This window comes from Ovis aries, chromosome 7 (genome assembly GCF_016772045.2).
Source record: "Ovis aries strain OAR_USU_Benz2616 breed Rambouillet chromosome 7, ARS-UI_Ramb_v3.0, whole genome shotgun sequence".
NCBI classification, from domain to species: domain Eukaryota; kingdom Metazoa; phylum Chordata; class Mammalia; order Artiodactyla; family Bovidae; genus Ovis; species Ovis aries.
The window spans coordinates 34,205,454-34,226,822 of record NC_056060.1 but is presented as its reverse complement, the minus strand read 5'-3'; the positions used below and the strand labels follow the sequence as shown (position 1 = coordinate 34,226,822).

Sequence of the window (21,369 nt, the reverse complement as noted above, 5' to 3'; positions counted from 1 at the left end):
TGGGTGGGGAAGGTCCCCTGGAGAAGAGAATGGTAACCCTCTCCAGTATTCTTGCCTGGAGAATTCCACGGACAGCGGAGCCTGGAGGGCTAGAGTTCACAGGGTCGCAAAGAGTCGGAGAAGACTGAGCGACTAACACTCACTTTTTCACTTTTGACGCTGGCGGGGCCAAAATAGTTAATAACCACAGTTCAGTTCAGTTCAGTCGCTCAGTCGTGTCCGACTCTTTGCGACCCCATGAATTGCAGCACGCCAGGCCTCGCTGTCCATCACCAACTCCCGAAGTCCACCCAAACCCATGTCCGTTGAGTTGGTGATTCCATCCAACCATCTCATCCTCTGTCGTCCCCTTCTCCTGCCCTCAATCTTTCCCAGCATCAGGGTCTTTTCAAATGAGTCAGCTCTTCACATGAGGTGGCCAAAGTATTGGAGTTTCAGCTTTAACATCAGTCCTACCAATGAACACCCAGGACTGATCTACTTTAGGATGGACTGGTTGGATCTCCTTGCAGTCCAAAGGACTCTCAAGAGTCTTCTCCAACAGCACAGTTCAAAAGCATCAATTCTTCGGCACTCAGCTTTCTTTATAATCCAACTCTCACATCCATACATGACCACTGGAAAAACCATAGCCTTGACTAAACAGACCTTTGTTGACAAAGTAATGTCTCTGCTTTTTAATATGCTGTCTAGCTTGGTCATAACTTTCCTTCCAAGGAGTAAGTGTCTTTTAATTTCATGGCTGCAATCACCATCTACAGTGATTTTGGAGCCCAGAAAAATTAAGTCAGCCACTGTTTCCCTATCTGTTTGCCATCAAGTGATGGGACCAGATGCCATGATCTTAGTTTTCTGAATGTTGAGCTTTAAACCAACTTTTTCACTCTCCTCTTTCACTTTCATCAAGAGGCTCTTTAGTTCTTCACTTTCTGCCCTAACAACCACAACAAAACTGCAAATGGAAAAAGACAGAATGCCCCGTCCTTGGCAATACATTGTTAGAGTAAATCTAGGAGAAGAACCCTTGCTCTAGGGTGCATGCTGGTTATAACTCAGGAAAATTTGCTTTATTATGTAGCAGAGGTTGACTTTGATATAATTTTATGGGAAAAGGGTTGTTAAGGAGTTGCTTCCAAATTAATGTACCTAAGAACAGAAGTCAGGGCTTATTTTTAACAGGGGTGAGGTAGGGGTGGACCCAACTCAGGTTGGGCTGCTTCCCACTGGAAAGACTTGCATTGGTTGGATAGAAAGGATTGGTTTATTCAGAGGGCAACCTGGGTTGAAGGCAGATTCTTGTCCAAGAACCAACTCTGTGAAGATTCTGCACTAACTGAATGTTTTTAAAGGGAAAGAGCGGGGAAGCTAGCTGCAGTTAACCATTTAGGGCTGTGGGTCAGGGGATGGGGATCAGAGTCTTCCTGATCTTCCACTATGTGCAGACTTTCTTCTCAACGGTTGGTGATGAGGTAACAGGGTTATTCCAGAAATCTGGTGCTCAGCCTAAAGTTACTGTTCTCCACAAGGGTGGCCTTAGTTCCAGCAGAAGAGCTCAAAGATATTGTTAGGTATATTCCTTGAGGAGGAACCAGTCCCCTGCTTTGTTATTGTACTATAATTTCTTGACTGCTCCTTTGTTTCTGCCGTCCCTCATTTTTCTGTTTCAGTTAAGTTCAGTCACTCAATCGTGTCCGACTCCTTGCGACCCCATGAACTGCAGCACGCCAGGCCTCCCTGTCCATCACCATCTCCTGGAGTTCACTTAAACTCATGTCCATTGAGTCGGTGATGCCATCCAGCCATCTCATCCTCTGTTGTCCCCTTCTCCTCCTGCCCCCAATCCCTCCCAGCATCAGAGTCTTTTCCAATGAATCAACTTTTCCCATCAGGTGGCCAAAGTATTGGAGTTTCAGCTTTAACATCATTCCTTCCAAAGAACACCCAGGACTGATCTACTTTAGGATGGATTGGTTGGATCTCCTTGCAGTCCAAGGGACTCTCAAGAGTCTTCTCCAATACCACGGTTCAAAAGCATCAATTCTTCGGCGCTCAGCTTTCTTCACAGTCCAGCTCTCACATCCATACATGACTACTGGAAAAACCATAGCCTTGACTAAATGGACCTTAGTTGGGAAAGTAATGTCTCTGCTTTTGAATATGCTCTCTATGTTGGTCATAACTTTTCTTCCAAGGAGTAAGCGTCTTTTAATTTCATGGCTGCAATCACCATCTGCAGTAATTTTGGAGCCAAAAAAAAATAAAGTCTGACACTGTTTCCACTGTTTCCCCATCTATTTCCCATGAAGTGATGGGACCAGATGCCATGATCTTAGTTCTCTGAATACTGAGCTTTAAGCCAACTTTTTCATTCTCCTCTTTCACTTTCATCAAGAGGCTTTTTAGTTCCTCTTCACTTTCTACCATAAGGGTGGTGTCATCTGCACATCTGAGGTTACTGATATTTCTCCTGGCAATCTTAATTCCAGCTTGGGCATCTTCCAGCCCAGAGTTTCTCATGATGTACTCTGTATAGAAGTTAAATAAGCAGGGTGACACTATACAGCCTTGATGTACTCCTTTTCCTATTTGGAACCAATCTGTTGTTCCATGTCCAGTTCTAACTGTTGCTTCCTGACCTGCATATAGGTTTCTCAAGAGGCAGGTCAGGTGATCTGGTATTCCCAATCTCTTTCAGAATTTTCCACAGTTTATTGTGATTTTTCTGTTTAGCAACTGTTTAAACCTGCCCTTTGGCACTCAGGGAAGGTCTAGGAGGCTGAAGCCTCTTTACTACAAGTAAGAAACAGGGACATAGAAAGGATTTGTACCCATCACAGGGTCCTAATCTTGGCTCCCTGTCCACCAATGCCAAATAGATATATGGAGACAGGGTTTGGAGGAAACAGAAAAGAGTGGCTTTATTATTTTTGCCAGGCAAAAGGGAAACACAGCAGACTAGTGCCTCAAGAACTATGCTCCCCTTTTTGGGAATAGGGAGAGGTTTTATATCCTCTTGGAGGTCTTGTTTTATTTTTTTTCTCTTGCAGAGTTTCTGATGGCCACAGCTTGCATCAGACAACTTAGCAACTGATCTTGTGTCCCTGAGGTTATCAGCCCATGACCTTCTGAAATGCAGAATGCTACAAGAGAGTGTAGGGGGAAAGAATGCCAAGTCCAGAGGGCAATCTATACAGAGTCAGAGATTCATTAGCTTTGTGCAGTACAAGTCCAGCTACAAGTGTTTGCCAGTTGTAACAGATAAAGAATAATGGAGATTGTTTAAGTCTTGTAGGCCTGTTTGGCTGTTATGTGCCAAAGGCTGTTCACTCACCTCTGTTTTTGCTGCAACAACACTCCATTTCAGGGAGGCAGAAAGGAAGATTCATGTATGAGGGGAAAGAGGAGAGCTGATAGAATTCAGCTTCTGTCCCTTTCCCTGCTTTGCAGTTCCACTTCTGTTGTGTGTGTGTGTGCATGTGTGTGTTTAGGGGTGGGGGATGGTGTCAATGGTCTTGAACAATTCATCTCAGATAGTTTAGTGCCCTGAGTCCAGGAACAGTGTTGCAATCCTGCTACCTAGATATGGAATTTAGATAAGTTTCTTGGATCTTTTCAGACTTTACTTCATTATATATATATAGGCTGTGCCACACAGCTTGTGAAATCTTAGTTCACAGTTTGGGGGTTCAACCTGTGCCCTTGGCAGTGAGGGTGCAGAATCCTAACCACTGGACTGCCAGGGAATTCCCTTTCATTGTCTTTATTTTTTAAATTTTTTTATTTTCTATTTTTTCCCTATTTTTTGGCTGCAGTGCAGCATGCAACTTTTAGTTCCCCATCCAGGGAAGGAACCTGTGCCCCCTGCAGTGAAAGCCCAATATGTTAACCACTGGACTGCCAGGCAAGTCTCTCCTTTTATCATTTTTAAATGAAAATAAGACCACCTATTGCAAAGAGGAATAAAGGAAATTACATATTTAATAGCAATGCTTTTTGATCCTTCTTACAGTGGAAGAGCAGAGAGATCAGGATAGGGATGCTCAGAAAAAAAGAGGATACAAAACAGCCAAAGAAGGAGAAGAGAAAGGAGGAGAAGCAGTGATGACTTATGAGGTCTTTTCTAATCTAGTCACTGTTTCTGATAATTTCTGATTTGTCTCTTGCAGTGAAGCCATTTTATCTTTCCCTTACTTTGAGGCTTCCAGGTGCTGATTAAAATGTCTCCATTCTAGCTGTTTGATTGTAAGCCTGCTTTTTCTAATTTAGTGTGCAAATAAACCAACTTAGGTAAATCAAAAGTGCCCCATTTTAGCCATCTCAGGAACAAATGATTTTTGGTCAGACATTGCCATTAAGTTACATACTTGCAAGTGTCAGTTTCCTAGGTGTTATACATAAACCCAGCTGAAGTTCCTATAGGTGGCTGGTCATCTAAGAGCTGCTGGGCCCTTGAGGCACAAGCTCCCATTATTGATTTGGTAGTCTGGTTCAGGTGTGAGATACCATCTGAACAATTTTCTGAGGACAGTGTGGTGGACTGGATGTGCACTAGTTTCCCCAGGAGTTACCCTTGGGTCAGTGCGTCTCTGTCGCGTCTCAGTTTCCCCTGAGACTGTCATGCGTGCTTGGAGCACTAAATTATCAGCCTCTGTGGTGCCCCCCAGAGGAGCAGTATTTGCTTCATGGTCATTGGAGGGTTCCTAGCAGGTTTCCTTGTAGGACCACTGCACGTGGTGAGGATTGACACATCTGAGGGTAGCCTGTGGCCGATAGGAGCAAAATGTCCCTTTATTCTTCAGAGCTGAAGAACTCTCTCTCATTTCACTAACAAAAAACTTTGTTCAGACCATGTATCAGTTTACCCTTTTTCTTTAGTTTAAGTTGAACTTAACACAAATCAGCCACCTATGTTTTCCCTGGACTTCCTCTGCAGATCCCCCTGGGACTCTGCCTAGGATGTGCATGGGTGCCCCTTAAGATGAATAAAAACTAGTCCAAATCAAACTTTCAGGATCATCACAATGCATACCTGAGCTCTGGATGTATGAGGAGAACTCACCAGAACACCTGGTGAGAGACGCTGAGAAGCTAGTGAGGCTCAAAATGTCCATGCTGGTACTGAGTGCCAATTTGAGGTGTCTTCCAGGTATCTTCTGGTGGGTGTCTCTGGTATCCTACCCACTACACCAAGTGTATATCAATGAAAAATTAATCAAGAGTCAATCTATGAAAGAAATTTGAGCCAAATTTGAGGACTGTAACCCTCAAATTTGGGTTCTGAGAACTGTTCTGCCTGTGAGAAGTCAGTTACATAAACTTTTTGAGACAGAGGGCCATACATTAGATCTGGGGTCCCCAACCTCCAGTATCTAATGCCTGATGATCTGAGGTGGAGTTGATGTAATTACAATAGAAATAAAGTACATGATAAATGTAATGCACTTGAATCGTCCAAAAACCACACCCCACCCCCACTCTTGTGAAAAAGTGTCTTACACAAAACTGGACCCTGGTGCCAAAACTTTGGAGATCATTATCATTAGATGATGTGTTTATACAATCCAGTTTATGCAGTTTACATAATCCAGATCAGTCCACTGTCATAGGAATTTTATTTTAAGGAGTTGTCTTGATGCTGGAACGTTGCTGTTTGTGGTTGAGCAGGACTCTTGGGTCAGTGTGTCTCTGTTGTGTGTCTCAGTTTCTCCTGGGGACATTCTTGAGACTGTCTTGTGTGCTTGGAGCGCTAAGTTATCAGCCTCTGTGGTGTCCCATTCCTGCCAATGGGGAAGGTTTTGCTGATGCAAAATGCAGATACACAATGCACAATAGAGCAGAGAGAGGAAGCTAAAGGGCAGAGAACATTTTTTTTAATATTGTTTATCCTTATCTTGGGACTTCTCTGGCAGTCCGGTGGTTGACTCTTGAGCTTCCAATGCCAGGTTGCCCTAGCCCCGGGGAACTAAGTTCCCACATGCTATGTGATTCAGCCAAATATACAATTTTTCTTGTCTTGCCATAAAATTTTCTTTCATACAACCTTATCAAAAACTGCTTTTGTAGAGTGATGAGACATGAAGCCAGATTACCCATAGAAGAAAGATGAAATCACAATGGAAATTAGAATACGCTTTTAGAGGAAAGACAAATAATGAAAATAGGACTTAGCAAAACTTGCGAGATTCAACTACCCGGCCCTTAGATGGAAGTTTATAGTTGGCAATGCATATACTGTAAAAGGTAAAAATTGACATGGATTTATCTATCCTTCTATTTTAAGAACCTAGAAAAAGAAAAAGAACAGTAAATTATAACCCCAAATATAGATGGAAATGAATAATAAACAATAGAAATTGTGAAATAGATAACCAAGAAAATCAACATAAAAATTATAAGCCCTAATAATACTGATCAAGAAAAAAGATAAATTGCAATTTACATTTGTTCTGTTCTATTTACCAGTGATGAAATGGACACATCAATTTATGTGAAGTTCGAGAAGAGACAGTCCTCATAGAGGGTGATTTCCTGTCAGACTGGTGCTCATCTCTGGAGGGGGCAGTAATTTGTCAACCTGTATGCTTAAAGTTGGTACACTTTGTTGAGCCTCATTGCATTTTATTTTAAAATTCTAGTGGTGGTGGTGCTTAGTCACTCAGTCACGTCTGACTCTTTGATCTATAGCCGATGGGATTCTCCAGGCAAGAATACTGCAGTGGGTAGCCATTCCTTTCTCCTGAGGATCTTCCTGATCCAGGGATCAAACCTGGGTCATCTGCACTGCAGGCAGATTCTTTACCATCTGAGCCAGGGTAAAATATACATAAAATTTGCTGTATTTAAGTGTATGGTTCAGTGACATTAAGTACATTCACAATATAGTGCAGCCATCACTACTATCCATTTCCAGAACTTTTTTATCATGCCAAACAAAAACTGTGTATGTTAAAAATAACTCCTCCTTCACTCTTCCTCTCTGTCCCTGGTAACCTATAACATGTATGCTTTCTGTCCCTCTGAACTTGCCAACTCTAGGTACCTTATAAAATCGTTTTTGCCTTTAAGCCAAATTGGAAGGGAAGAGAACAGTGAGTTCTTGAGATTGTTTGCTTGTTTGTTTGGCTGCGTGGCACAGCTTGTGGGATCCTAGTTTCCTAATCAGGAATGGAACCTGGGCCTCCTGCAGTGGAAGAGCAGAGTCTTAAACACTGGACCGCCAGGGAATTCCCTTTATTGAAATTGTTATAATACTGTTTCTATTTTGTGTTTAGGTTTTTTTGGCCTCAAAGCATGTGGGATGGAACCCAAATCCACTGCATTGGAAGGCAAAGTCTTGCACTGGACTGCCAAGAAAGTCCTGGAATGATAAAACAATTTATTTAATTTAAAAATATTCATTTATTTATTTTGAGACTTTTGACTGTTAATCGAGGGTAGGTAGTAACTTGGAGGGAATGGAAGTGGGTGCTTTGTTTTATAAGGTGGTTGTAATTTGAGCCGCAGTTAAAGTTGAGAGTTCCCAGTTGAGAGGGTAATTGAGTATTGGAGGCTTGCCAATACAAGGTAAAATCAGGTAACTAAGGAGAAAGAGCCAGAGACAGAGAAGAGAGAACAGAGAGTAAGAAGGACATAGTGTACGGTAGTGAAAGTTAAATGGCAAGATTAAGAAGATTATCATTTGCCAAGATTCATTTTGAGCTTTATCAATAATCATCAGGATTTGAGTACCTCTGCCAGACTTTGGTGCTGGCCATAGTTCATTTTTACAGCAATCCATTCAGACAGACATTATCTCTACTTAACAGGTAGGAAATTAGACTGAGAGAATTTGCAAAAGACCAGTTTTTAGTGAGTAGGCTGGGATTCCAACCCAGATCTACCTGGCTGGGAATGGGCTGGAAGCTGGTTTTTACATCCTAATTTTATAACCAATTCTTATTCTGTCACCCTAGCTCAAAACCTTTATGTATGTAGATTCTTTTCTCCCCACACCCATATGCCATCAACTAATGCCTGTAGTTTTCTTGTGTTTCAAATTTTTAAAATTAATTTTTATTGGAGTATAATTGATATACAATGTTGTTAGTTTCTGCTATAAGAAAAGTACATCAGTTATATATGTATATACATATATTCACTCTTTAGATTCTATTCCCATGTAGGTCATTACAGAGTACTGAGCAGAGTTCTCTGTGCTAAACAGTAGGTTATTAGTTATTTATTTTATATATAGCAGTGTGTATATATCCATCCCAATCCCCCAATCTGCCTCTCTCCCCACCCTTTCTCCCCCTTGGAAACCATCATTTTGTTTTCTACATCTGTGACTCTATTTCTGTTTTGTAAATAGATCCATTCATACCTTTTTTTTAAGATTCCACATATAGGCAATATATTTGTTTTTCTCTGGTTTAGTTCACTCTGTATAACAATGTTTAGGTCTGTCCACGTCACTGCAAATGGCATTATTTCATTCTTTTTTATGGCTGAGTAATATTCTATTGTAGATATGTATCAATGATGGACACTTAGGTAGCGTCCACATCCTGGTTATTGTAAATAGTGCTGCAATGAACATTTGGGTCCATATATCTTTTTGAATTATGGTTTTCTCCAGATATAAGCCCAGGAGTGGGATTGCTAGATCATGTGGTAGCTCTATTTTTAGTTTTTAAAGGAACCTCCATGCTGTTCTCCATAGTGGTCAAATCTTTCTTTATACCTTTGCTGTCACGGTCCTAATACATTTGATTCCTTCTTTCCTGATGTCTTTGACCCTATTCTCTTAATCCTGCCATCCATCTTTCATACAGTACTAGATTAATTTTTCTAAACATTCTTTATGATGATTACCTGATCAAAATGTATTAGTGAGTCATTATTAACCTAGATTCATGGTTCCCAGACTGTGATCCATGACACCACTGGGCAGCAAGCTCCCTGGGATGCTACAAAATAAACTTTAGGGGAAATCATAGTAATACATATTAGACAACATGTGAACTACTAGTTTGAAGAAGGCCAATTTCAAGATTAGATCATGCAATATTCTTCTCAGTATCAAACAGGAAAGAAAAGTGGTGGTGTCCAGTTTGATTCTAAGGTCTGAGAAGCTAAGGTGCCCAACATCCTGTTAGTAATAACTGAAGTTATTTAAAAATAAAAATACCTTTAGATTTTTGTGTATTTTTTTTTCAAAGATCTATTAAGTTGTTAAGACATTAAGGGCTTATTGTTTGGATATTGAAAAAATAGAACTTTTACATGTTTATTTTGGCATGTCATAAAATATTGATACTAGGAACATTGAACTGAGACAGTTTGGAAACCTCTGGCCTGAGTGGTAAAAATCTATACCTCCTGCTTTGGCATTTAAGGTTCTTCAAAACTTCTAGTAACACCATGTACCCATAAACATGTACACATAAACATCACATATGGTATATTACAAGTGTTCTCTAAAGCATCAGAACTAATCTCTTAACTTCAACCCTCTGACCAAGCCCAATCAGTGTTCTACTCAGTTCTTCAAGACTCATCTGGATATTCCCTCAAGGTTTTTTTTTTTTTTCCAATCTCTCATAGTTTTTTCTCCTTGGAAGTTCCAATTATCCCTTCCTTGGGTTTGACTCGCTACAATGCTCACAGACTCAGATCTGGTTTATTACAAAAGGATATAACTCAGGAACAACCAGATGGGAGAGACACACGCGGCAAGGCAGGGGGGAAAGGCATGAAGCTTCAAGGTCCTGTGTGTACTTCTCTCCTCTAATCTCCACATATTCATCAACCTGGGAAGTTCTCAATCCTCTAGCTAGCCTCTCCAAGTATTACTTTTCCATCAACTCCCAGGCTACCTCCTCCATCAAGCCTTCCCCTACCAAACTAACTCAGTTAACTACTATAGCATATAACCATACCACAGGACCCACTGTGTAATAAATTATTGCTTTTGTTATTCACCTTTATGTCACCTGTGCTATGTTTCACTGCGTGTACTGCAAGCATCTTTGAGGTTCAGAATGTCACGTGACATTAAAGTTTCCTATAAGCAACTAGCAATGTGGAGGTTGCAAATCACACGGAGTTCAGGTAGTACATGAATTTATTCAGGCTCCAGACCAGAATAAGCACCCGCACACCTCCACATGTACAAAAGGGAGATGGAGCAGAGGTTAGAGGGCACAGGAGAAAAGGCAAAGTGCACAAATGCTGATTGGTGGTGCAAAGCAGAACTGTGGGGCAAAGGGCCCCTGTGAGGCCAGGCCTCCAACTAACAGGGTCTGTACATTGGGTAAAATGAGTCATGGAGGAGCTGAGATAGGTTCATTCTTAGGAGTTAACTAGGGAGGCAGGACAAGGAGGTGAGGATCTCACAGCTGAGTTTCCTACCCTTTCTCTCAAGAAGCAAGTAGAACTTTTAAGGGGACCAGAAACGCCAATTACGGATTCATTTGGGTAAATAACCTTTTGGGGCTTCCCTGATGGCTCAGATGGTAAAGCATCTACCTGCAACACAGGAGACCTGGGTTTGATTCCTGGGTAGGAAGGTCCCCTGGAGAAGGGAATGGCCACCCACTCCAGTACGCTGGACTGGAGAATTTCATGGACAGAGGAAGCTGGTGGGCTACAGCCCATGGTGTCACAAAGAATTGGACACAACTGAGTGACTAACACTTTCACTTTTTTTCTTTCAAATAACCTTTTAAACTATAAACATCCTGAAAATGGTTAGAATATCCAGCTCTTCTCACTGTGAATTATTTAACTGGGTTTCCCCCTCAAAATATTTGAGACATAATCAACTGTGTGAATGCATTATGGGCATGAAGGCAAAGAATTTTAGCCCTATAAATTAGGGTGGGATGTTACTTGACTTGATTGGGTGCCTCTGGACAGTCCCAGTAATACTAAAGAGTAGGGGGAGTTGGTGAAGAAATTGGGAGGTCCAGGGAAAAATGGGAGATGGCTAAAGCCAAAGTCTGCCTAGTTTGACTAAGAAATGAAATATGGGGAATTCCTAGGAGGTCCAATGGTTAGGAGCTTCCTTGGTGGCTCAGACGTTAAGAACCTGTTTGCAATGTGGGAGATCTGCATTCAATCCCTGGGTTGGGAAGGTCCCCTGGAGAAGGGCATGGTAACCCACTCCAGCGTTCTTGCCTGGAGAATCCCATGGACAGAGGAGCTTGGCAGACTATAGTCCATGGGGTCATAAAGAGTTGAACATGACTGAATGACCAAGCACAGCAGTGGTCAGGGCTCCACACTTTCACTGCTGGGGGCCCGGATTCAATCCCTGGTTGGGGAATTGGGATCCAGTAAGAAAAAAAAAGGAATTATGGCTGTGCCCTTTGGTGAACCATGGGGGAAGGAGGGGGAGGGAAGGCCTGCTGTGGACTTCAGTTGACTAATGGTCCAGCAGGCCAGGTCCAGGATTGGCCACGCAAGGCAACAGCAGAGATTAAGCATATTTAGGAATACAGGCAGCTAGTGACACAAACCTGGTGGAAGGAGTCTGGCACATACTGCTGCCAACAGGGAACACCCACAGAAGACTGACTAATGCTCACAGAAGAGGAGGTGGGGAGGGGGGCCAGTCATAGAGCATTTAAAATGAGTAAAAGAAAAATACTCTGGGTAAAATAGAAGAAAAACATTCTGGGTGAAATTGTAACCTTGAACTTGTTAACAGATTAGTTCAGTAGTATTCAGTGGCCATATTTAGATTAAAAAGCTATTGTCATTTGACAATGTTGCAATCTGAATAATTACAGAAATATTTATTTAAAAGTAACACTGTATTAAAAAAAAACAACACAGAAATGATTTAGATTAAAAGCTCCAAGGTGTATTGTTTCATACCTGTTATTGCAATCTATACCTTCACCCCATTATTAAGCCATTACAGTGAGGTCACAGAGCCCAGCCAGGATGGGACAGAATGTGTTCCAAGTTAGGAAAGGACCGCGTGACTCTTCAGTGATGTCTCCCATGGAGCATGTATGCTTCACTGTTTCTTCCTGCACGTCTTTGGGCGTCTCTGGTTGTGGCTGGTTTAGAGTCTCCTGATGCTAATGATGTGCTGCTTTTTGATCCTAGGAGGCTGATCCAACCTTTCAGGCCTCCTCTCCTGTAGGCCCTAATTATGAACTGTGAGGTTCAGGAGAGCTGGACAATCTGAAGGCTGGGAACGAATGCTTGCTTAAGGGAGGAATTGCCATTCCAACATCAACTGTCTTTAATCCTACTGCAGAAACTGTTTTCATTCTGGGGATGGTGAGTCCTAGAAGATCACGGCCAAGAAGCAGATGTCCTAAGTAGCTGCCTCTGAGAGTCTATCCCCAAGAGAGAGCCATGTGGCCACCTGCTTTTTATCATATTTCTAATAGCTGCTCCATTTCCTCAAGGGCTGTTGTGAAATCATTTACTTGACTGCTACATAAGGTCTGTTGTTCAAGGAACTGGGCTCTCTCTTCTTCTTTCATCTTCAACTTTACCTTTAAGGCCTGCACGGAAAGACATTAAAAAACAAAAAACCCCACAAAACTTTGACTCAGAAAAGACAATCCAATAACCAGAACATTCTGTTCCATTGAGGAAGACCACTGGAATATTGACACACACTGTCTCTTTTTAGATTTATCTGTGTTGGCTTTAAGAACTGTCTTTACTACAGAATCTGCTATCTCAGCTGGAGCAATGAAATCCTCTAGGATTCCATGTAGTATCCCACAGTTCATCCAAGCAATTCAAAGAAGTCGAGACCCAAGAATCTGGGTTTCCTATTACAGGTTTCCCTGAGATATCAGGTTTCCACACATAGGTTTTGCACAGGTGTCAATTCTCACCTGGGGTAATCTGGCATGTTGCACACTGTCTCGTGCCCTGCAGATGTGAACATTTCTAAGCATCTTTAGAACAAAAAATTAGTTGAAAAAAACAGTAAAATCAAAGTCTTGGAATTTAGTTAATAGTAATGCATCAATATTGGCTTCTTAGTCCTGACAAATATACCATGACAATGTAAGATGTTAATATTAGGGGAATTGAATTCTCTATTATTTTTGCAACTTTGTCACAATCTAAGATGGTTGCAAAATAGTTTACTAAAAATGAATAAATAGATAAATAAAAGAGTCCTCCAGAGACCCTCCTATTGTGGTAAGAAATGGTAATTTTGCCTTGGGGTGATGTTTGCCTCTTACCTGTAACTCCTCCATCTGCTTTTTGGCTGTTTCGTTAAAAAGCTTCAGTTCATCTTGCAAAGTTTGTAACAGCAGCTAAGAGAAAAGCAGTAGCAAATATAGTAACAGATCTTTATTGAAAGGTAAGAACTTTGCTTCATATAAACTCTTCTCCTCATAGGAGTTGAATTAGATGACCACTAACATCCCTTGCATTCGGTCATTTACTGAGTGTCCACACACGTGCCAGGCTCCTCTGAGAAACAGAGTCCACCGGAGGGACAGAGGACTACACCTCCACATGCTCCGTGCTACACAGGCAATACGAACGAAAGGCAGTAGCCACTGAAGGGCTGACTAAGTTGCCTTGAGGAGCGGAGGGGGTGTCCACGCCTAGTATTTTAAGATGACAACTGATCTTCCTGGGGAAGAGATCATAGAAGATCAAAAGGCTTTAATCCCAAACAAATTACCTTCCTACCTCGGGGAAGGAACCAAAGAGAGGACAAGTTTAATTCAGGCTGGACCTTTGTAAGAAACAGTTCTTAGAAAAGGAGTAAGGGGAAAAATTTGGTAAAGCGTAGAACAGAGAAACCAGAAAGCTGTCTCCACTAGTCCACCCTACTATGGGTTTTAAAGTAGTACATTTTCAACTCAGACTCACTCTTATTTGTAAGCACAAAGTCACCCTTATGGAAAATATGCTATTTTGAGTACACATCCAACCACCCTCTTCCTGGATAACCAAAGGCTGTTTCGCGGGCTTTGCCGAGCATATGGCAGAGAACTGCTTAGATCGGCAAGGCCCCACGCTCACTGCGCCCTCACCCCCTCACACCTGCCCCCTCACCATGGAGTCCATGTGATCTGCAGTGGAGTCTTGCTGTGATGCCAGGGTCTCATTGCCTAAAACCAGTAGATACAACAGAGTCAGCCGTGACTAGGGAACTACAACTTAAAATAAAAAGCCCTCCACAGGAGTATTCATGAGGGAAACTTCTCTGAGGGTCTGGGCCTGGACACTTTCTCCTGAGCTTTCACCTTGGCAGGGTCCCCCATGCCTGCTCTCCAGAGCTGGATTTTACTTCTCCTTCCTCTCCAGGTATGGATATGGCCAAAACTTTCTCCTCAGCTCAGCAGAAAATTTGTCCAAAAGAAATGTATAGGTTTTAGGTCTGTTTACAGTACATAAAACTATTTATAAAATCTCTATAGGCCTTCAACATTTTTATTGTAAAAACAATGCATACACATAGGCAATTAAAATCACGCAAAAACGTGTGTGGTGACTATAACGAATATATCCTAAAATGCACTATTTTAATGGCAGCATTCAAAATCAGTACTCTAATTCAAAGAAGCCGGGGCTCCTTCCCTGGGCATCCTCAAGTTCCTCAACTCAGGCTCTCTGACAGTCTCTGGGTAATCCCTTCCACTGTTTCCTCTGTTACAGACTGCCCAGAATCCCAGGGACAGGGGAGCCTGATGGGCTGCTGTCTATGGGGTCGCACAGAGTTGGACACGACTGAAGTGGCTTAGCAGCAGCAGCAGCCCTCTAGGGACAGGGTAAGAACAAGAATCACATCATGACTCAGAGATTACTAGCCAGCTTCAGAACCTTTTCAACAGTATCCTCTCTCTCTCTCCACCCATGAAGATTCCTTGTGTGCCATATCCCTCGAAATAAAGAAGATATTTCTGATCTATTTGCAAGATCAGCATCAAAAGAATGGCATAAAGTGTTCAGGTAAGAAAGAGATAACCCTCTCTCCACAACACCGGAAATACTTTTGGGCAGGAAGAGTCAACATCACCCGAGACTAGAGAGGCGCTCCCTGAAATCTTCAGGGCTTTACTAGGCAACCCCTGCCCTGCCCAGGTTGGCTTGACACCATGCTGAACTCCTGCCACACAGCCCAGAACCACTCAGGAAAGGGCACAGGCACTGACTCCTCTGAAGGCAGTTCCTACCTGGGTTGAGGCCTTTGCTTTCTAAAATTGCCAAACAGTTGTCCTGAAACTTCTCCAGCAGCTCTACTTTTTGAGTCAGGTCCTTCAGCTCTCCCTGTTGGGGTGAACATGCAGACAGGGCAGGCCCATCCCATTCCTTGCAAACAGCCACAGCACAAGCCCAGTGGCTTTTCTGGCTGCTCTCAGGACCACCTGGTGTGGTCCCTCAGGAGTCCACGTGCTTCACCAGGGCAGCTGATGGCAGAGGTCTGGTGGGTCTCTTACCTGAGTTTCAATCAATTTCTGGTGCAACTGCTTGTTGACAGCCTCTAAGAGCTGGTTCTTATCCTTGAGCTCTTCTTCTGATTTCTGTTTACTCAATGGTTTGTAGCTGTAATGACAATTGTACTTAGATAAAGAGGTGGAGGGGTTACGAGTATGGGCTATGGAGTTACACAAACAGGCTGGTTCAAATCCTGGCCTCATCACATAGTGGAATACGACCTTCAGGGAGCTCTGTAGCCTCTCAGGTTGTTTCCTCATTTGTAGAATTAATACCCTCACCTCATATTATTATTATTGTGAAGGATAAAGGAGAATATACATGCAAATTGTGACAGAGCTACTGACCCATAGTAAACTTTAGTCAGTAATCGCCATTATCATCATCAATACTGAATCTTTTTAAAGTTCTCTGAGTCTGTCTTAATAGTATTTTGTCTTTAGAACTTTTAAGACATGCTCAATAATAGATGTGGAATTACAACCTATTTCTACAAACTTTCTAGCTTATATTATTTCTGCCTTCGGGACTGAAATGGCCAAGCAAGCCTCAAGCATAGAAAGATGCAGTTTTCTCCAAGATTTTACCACCAGCAGTAGAATACTCATTTTGAAATCACTAACACATGCAGCTTCTCCCATCCTGAGGCTTCCTGCCCTTGTTAAAGGGCTATCACTGGGTTTAAGCAGTGGTCCTGGCGTGGAGCCCCCAAACTCCTGTCTGTTGCTCAAGATTGTCATATCACCGACTCTTGCCCTGACATTGGGTCTTAGGCCTGGCTGTGTCTCACCCCTGAAAACTCCATTCCAATTTCTGAGGTGGCACCAGACTCCAACATGGTAAAACAAGTCCCATGAGTGATTCTGAGGTACAACCAGAGCCCTACTCTGTATTAAGGCCCACTACCCTAAAGTGGTGGCCAAGTTTTCTTTACCCTGCTGCTCACCTCTTCCTGAGGTTCCTCCTGGAGGTGTCTGTAGCCTTCAGCTGCCTAGAGAAGCAAAAACAAATCAGGATGTTAACTAGCCTTACTGTGGTGATCATTTCACAGTATACACAAATATCAAATCACTATGTTGTATACCTGAAACTAACACAATGTTATATGTCAACTATATCTCAACTGCACCACACACTTTTGTTTCTGCCCAGACTATTGAAAAAGGCTTATGAATAGGGAATGGGCTCCCTTCCTGACCGGTTTGACAGCCTGAGAGACCTGCTCCTGCTCAGAATGGTGTGGCTACCTCATGTCAATCTGACTCAGTGGGAGCTGAGCACTTCGGGAAAGATACACACACTATGCCAGGCTGGCCTGTGCTCACACTAGCAACTCAGGCTCACAACTAGCACCCACCTGCCACGACTACCACTTAGGGCTGGGGTTTGGCTGCAGTGCTGCTATTTGCACATGCAAAGCAAATGCTGAGAGAGGAAGAAAGTACCTATTATAACCCTGGCTGCACCTCTTCTGAGCTATCAATACCGAGGGTTCTGAAAAACAGCTCAGCAATGCTGTGATGCTCTGGGCCACTGACTACAGGCCAATCCATCAGACACCTTGTGCTCTGCAAAACCCTAATTCTTGGTACTGAGCAATTTCTAACAGGAAGTTCTATTTGGATACTGATGTTCTGACTCACCCATTCTCTCGTCTCGGTTTGATGATTTTTGTAACATCAGTCTCTGAAGCTCCTGAATGAGGTCTGGAAACATCAACTTCTTTGGACTTAACAGGTAACTGGCTCTTAAAAGTGGCTCGAGTTTGTGCATCTGCAAAGGAAAACAAACGGGTGAAACCTCACATATCATGACCAACAGCTGCCAATTCTATAAATCCTGAAGAATAAGACTTGTAGACCAACTGGGAATAGAAACCAAAATTCTTTAAATGTGACAGTGCAGTGTTTGAGGGTGGCCAGAAGTTTGACGATATAGCAAACCGAATGGCCAGAGGGTGGAGATTCATATAAGCAAAGATCACAAGAGGCAGTGTGGCTGCCAGCAAGGCAAAACACAGCTGAACCCTGCCTCATACAGCAATTCAATGGAACTATCTCATTCTGCTCTTAAGCACTTTGCCTGCTCCCCTAAGCTACATGCAAGCTGTTTCAAGCTTCAGCTGTTGCTTAGTTGTTTTGACCAGACTGGCTCACTAACTAGTTCTCTAAGACAGTGGTCCCCAAACTTTTTGGCACCAGGGACCAGTTTCCTGGAAGACAATTTTTCCTCAGACCAGGGGTGGGGTGGGGATGGTTTCAGAATGCTTCAAGTACATTAATTACATTTATCATGCACTCTATTTCTATGATTATTACATCAGCTCCACCTCAGATCATCAGGCATTAGATTCCGGAGGCTGGGGCCTCCTGCTTTGCAGATGTCTTTGTACCTCAGCATCTAGGAGAGTATCTGGCATATTAGCAAAAATTCAAAACCTGCTTACTGCCTAAACGGAACATGTCAGTTTCAAAGACCATCTCTAAAGTAGCTTCTTTCGTCGTCTTCCCTCTTCCATGCTGGCCTTTACCATCATCCATTTTTGTTTATCCATCTTTAAGTTTAGAGTTTCATATTCGGTTCCTTATTTGGCATTCTGTTCTGATCCTGGTAGGCTGTTGCCAGATAACCACAGAAATGGCCCTGACATGACACTCTTCTTCCCTAGAAGAGAGCATCTGCCCCCTAGCCCTTATGCCGCCCTCCGCCACACACCTCTTTCTACCACTTCCATTTCATAGCAAATCCAAGTAACTTGTTCTGGAGTTAAGTACTCACCCTACCCCATCTAATACATGCAAAGGATTCTTCTACTTTATACCAACTTTCATTTTGTTCATTGTAAAATGGCCCCTTTAAAAACCTGGGCCCATACTCTGGTTTCTGAGATTTTATATGCCCCGAGGCAACTAGCCTATGTGCCACAATCACTGAGCCCACCTAGAGCCTGTGCTCCGCAACAGGAAGAGCCACCACAGTAAGAATCTCCTGCTCTCCAAAACTATAGAAAGACTGCGCAACCAAAAATAGTTTTAATAACCTTGACCTATCTTAAGTTGAAGAAATCAATGATTAAATCAAGATGAAGAAATGAGATACAAAGTACTGAATTGCAGGCATTAGGAAACTTTGTGTTTGATAAAGATTTATTTTGATGACTTTAGCTGCACAACAGTTTGGAATAAATATGATTTCTCAGGCTAACAAATTATTTCATTTATAGGTACACTCAGTGGGCACTTACATCCTATTTTCACACAAAGCAAGTATTAAAAGGGTTCTTTCTGAGATCTGTCAGAAAAGGTAACCTTGGGTGAATGAATTTACCTTCTCCTCTCTCAGGTATTAATAAGTCATACATGATAAGAAATATCTCATGCAAAAAGGTATCAACAGCAAACGGATCAAAATTAACACTCTTCATTGACTGGGATTGGTTCCAATAACCCATATTTGTTAGAACCTAAGGATGGTATTGTAGGAAAAATTTAGCAGGGTTTAACAAAGACTATCTTCTTAAAATGAGAGATGCTAAGTAGGGAACTGGATGGCTAGTGCCAAGGATGGAAAGACTAATTTTTCACTGTATATCGTTTCCAAACTTTGGAATTTTTTTTTAAACATGTGTATATGTTATCTGTTAAAAAAACTAAAAACCAACCAACCCTTGCCTAACATCAAAAAACCTGGGAGGCAGCCTAAAAATTTTTAAATATTGGGGTTACATATGATTGTAAAGCTGTGACTGGGAAAGAAGCAAAGAGATGAAAACTTCCAGTTTGGGTGGGGAGATGCCAGTCACTCCCCACTGAACTAAAGATGCCGCTTTCTAAGAGAAAGGCAGTGTACGACTGACTCCAGTTCCTCCATCAACTCCTAAGCCCTGCTGATGACAGGATTGCCATTCGGGTGTCCTGAAGCAATATAAGACAAACATAATCCTGTAAGGCCTTTGGAGAAAAGCCTATTTACTTCATAGGTCAATCCTACTAGCCTCATCAATCAGTTGCATGGAGTCACCTCGGAAAGAATCTTAAATAGCTGCTTCAAAACCTTCCACCGCCACCCAGTTCTCACGTTTGAAACCAATTCCCTGCTATAATCTCTAGATTAGGCAGCTGACAGTTGCAGAATTTAGGAGATAATTTCAACTCCAAGCTGAGTCACACAAAGCAAAATGGCAAAGCAATCAAACATTGCTTTTAATCATGCCTCTTCTCCCAAAGTTCTGGAGCATTAGTTAGGCCTGATCCCTCTCTCTCTCACTTTACTCAACAAATGTTTGCTGAGAATGTACTATATAAAGGACACTGTGCAGTTACAAATGGGAACCAGACACGGTGTGAACCCTAGTGCTTCTCCCTAACTATCCTGCTTTTTAAATGACTCTCTTCTCTCCTCCCTGACAACAAACCCAGTCCCTCAGGACACCCCAAGTCTGGAAATAAAACAGATACGTATAAAAGGGATCCCTAGCTTACTGCAAATAATATTGTAGAATAGTCAGCAACTTGAGTCTAATTGGTGAATGCAGCAGAGTTCGGGTTGAAGAAGCAGGCGGGTGGGGCAAGTCCAAATTTCTACCTTACCGCCCTTCCCCCAACTCCTATTATAAACTAGACAGCCCGGTTCTAGGGAAGTTAGCAAGCTGTCAAAGCCGGTAGAATGCCCTTCCTTGCCGGTGCCACCCACCCCCAACAACAGATTTGACGCCTCCAGACTCCTGGCCCGACCACCCCAGGGCCGGTTCGCAGTGCCAGGGGGTAAGGGCCCCATGGACACCCACCTGCCGGCAGGCCGCTGCTCAGCACACAGGTGGGCTGCAGGGTGTACACTGTCTTAATCACGCTGGTCATCGTAACGAGGCGGCACGGCTGGGGCCTAGAAGTTACAAGGTGAATGGTTACCCAGGGCTGGGCCAAGGAGACCAAGCAGGCGGAGGCCCCAGGAGAGCGCGACTCAGGAGAGCGAAAATCCTCCATTCCCAGCCCATCCCATCGACTTCCCACATCCAGCACAGTTTCCTGCCCCAGGAGAGCCGAACCCAGGTGCCTGCTGCTCCTGCCCACACGCCTCGTCGCTCTGGTTCAAAAGATGCTCCGCAGTAACTGCCGTACCACGGACCGCGTCTGCCGCCAGGGTTTCAAAGGGAAACTTCCGGCGACCGGGCGGAAGGGGGTGTGGGGCGCTCTCTGTAGGAGGCCATGTTGTACGGCAGTCACTGGCGTGGGCGACGCCTTCGGCGGCTGCCATGCTGTACGGAAGATCTGAGTCCATGCCGCAGTTTAGGCTTCCTGGCGCTGGGTATAGGAGTCCCCAGGTCTGGGCGGGGGAAGAGAAGTGATGCACTTTGCAGTCTTTAATGGAGCTATGAGCCACTGGTGTCATATGCCGGCCTTGGGACGGAAACGCAGTCACGTGTAGGGTCCTTGTCACAATCCTTCTCTTTATTTGGTCTGTGATTGTTAGGGATGGTGCATGATGCCAGAAAGCCAGGAGCAGAGAGGGATTGGTAAGAAAAAAAACTACACGGTGGAGAGTGGCAGGTGAGATTTGGAGAGGGCTTGTGAGCTGAAATACCTGAGACACCTATCCTCAGTCCTAACTTTTAAAACACTTATCCAGAATTTAAGCCGAGATTCAAAGCTACTCCTAGCCAACGGGGCAGAATTCTCTAACATTTAGCGCATAATTCATTTAATTCAACAAATATCCATTGAGCACCTGCTTTGTGTCAGACAATGGGCAGGTGGGATGAGGACAACAAATATCAAGACTCACTTGGGCTGTGCCCTCCTGGAGTTTACAACCCAGTGACCAGCAAATAATCATACAAACCAGTCAATTATATCTCAATTAAACTGGAAAAAAAACCAAAATATGTATTTATCAACTATAGTAAAACTATTAGGGGAGAGTACAACATGCTATGAGAGAAAAGCAGGGAAACCT

General features: G+C 43.1%; 1 protein-coding gene across 1 annotated transcript; it reads right to left on the bottom strand.

Moving 5' to 3' along the window:
* Positions 1 to 10,087: 10,087 nt before the first annotated feature.
* KNSTRN (kinetochore localized astrin (SPAG5) binding protein) lies at positions 10,088 to 20,695 on the bottom strand. The gene is made up of 9 exons (XM_012181200.5): positions 20,462 to 20,695; positions 20,204 to 20,298; positions 17,061 to 17,190; positions 16,364 to 16,408; positions 15,420 to 15,525; positions 15,156 to 15,249; positions 14,035 to 14,090; positions 13,206 to 13,280; positions 10,088 to 12,506 (listed from the first exon to the last, which is right to left on the bottom strand). Exons 1-9 carry the CDS (start codon positions 20,692 to 20,694, stop codon positions 12,375 to 12,377), a joined length of 966 nt encoding a protein of 321 aa, XP_012036590.4. The 5' UTR covers position 20,695; the 3' UTR covers positions 10,088 to 12,374.
* Between the last annotated feature and the right edge of the window lie 674 nt (positions 20,696 to 21,369).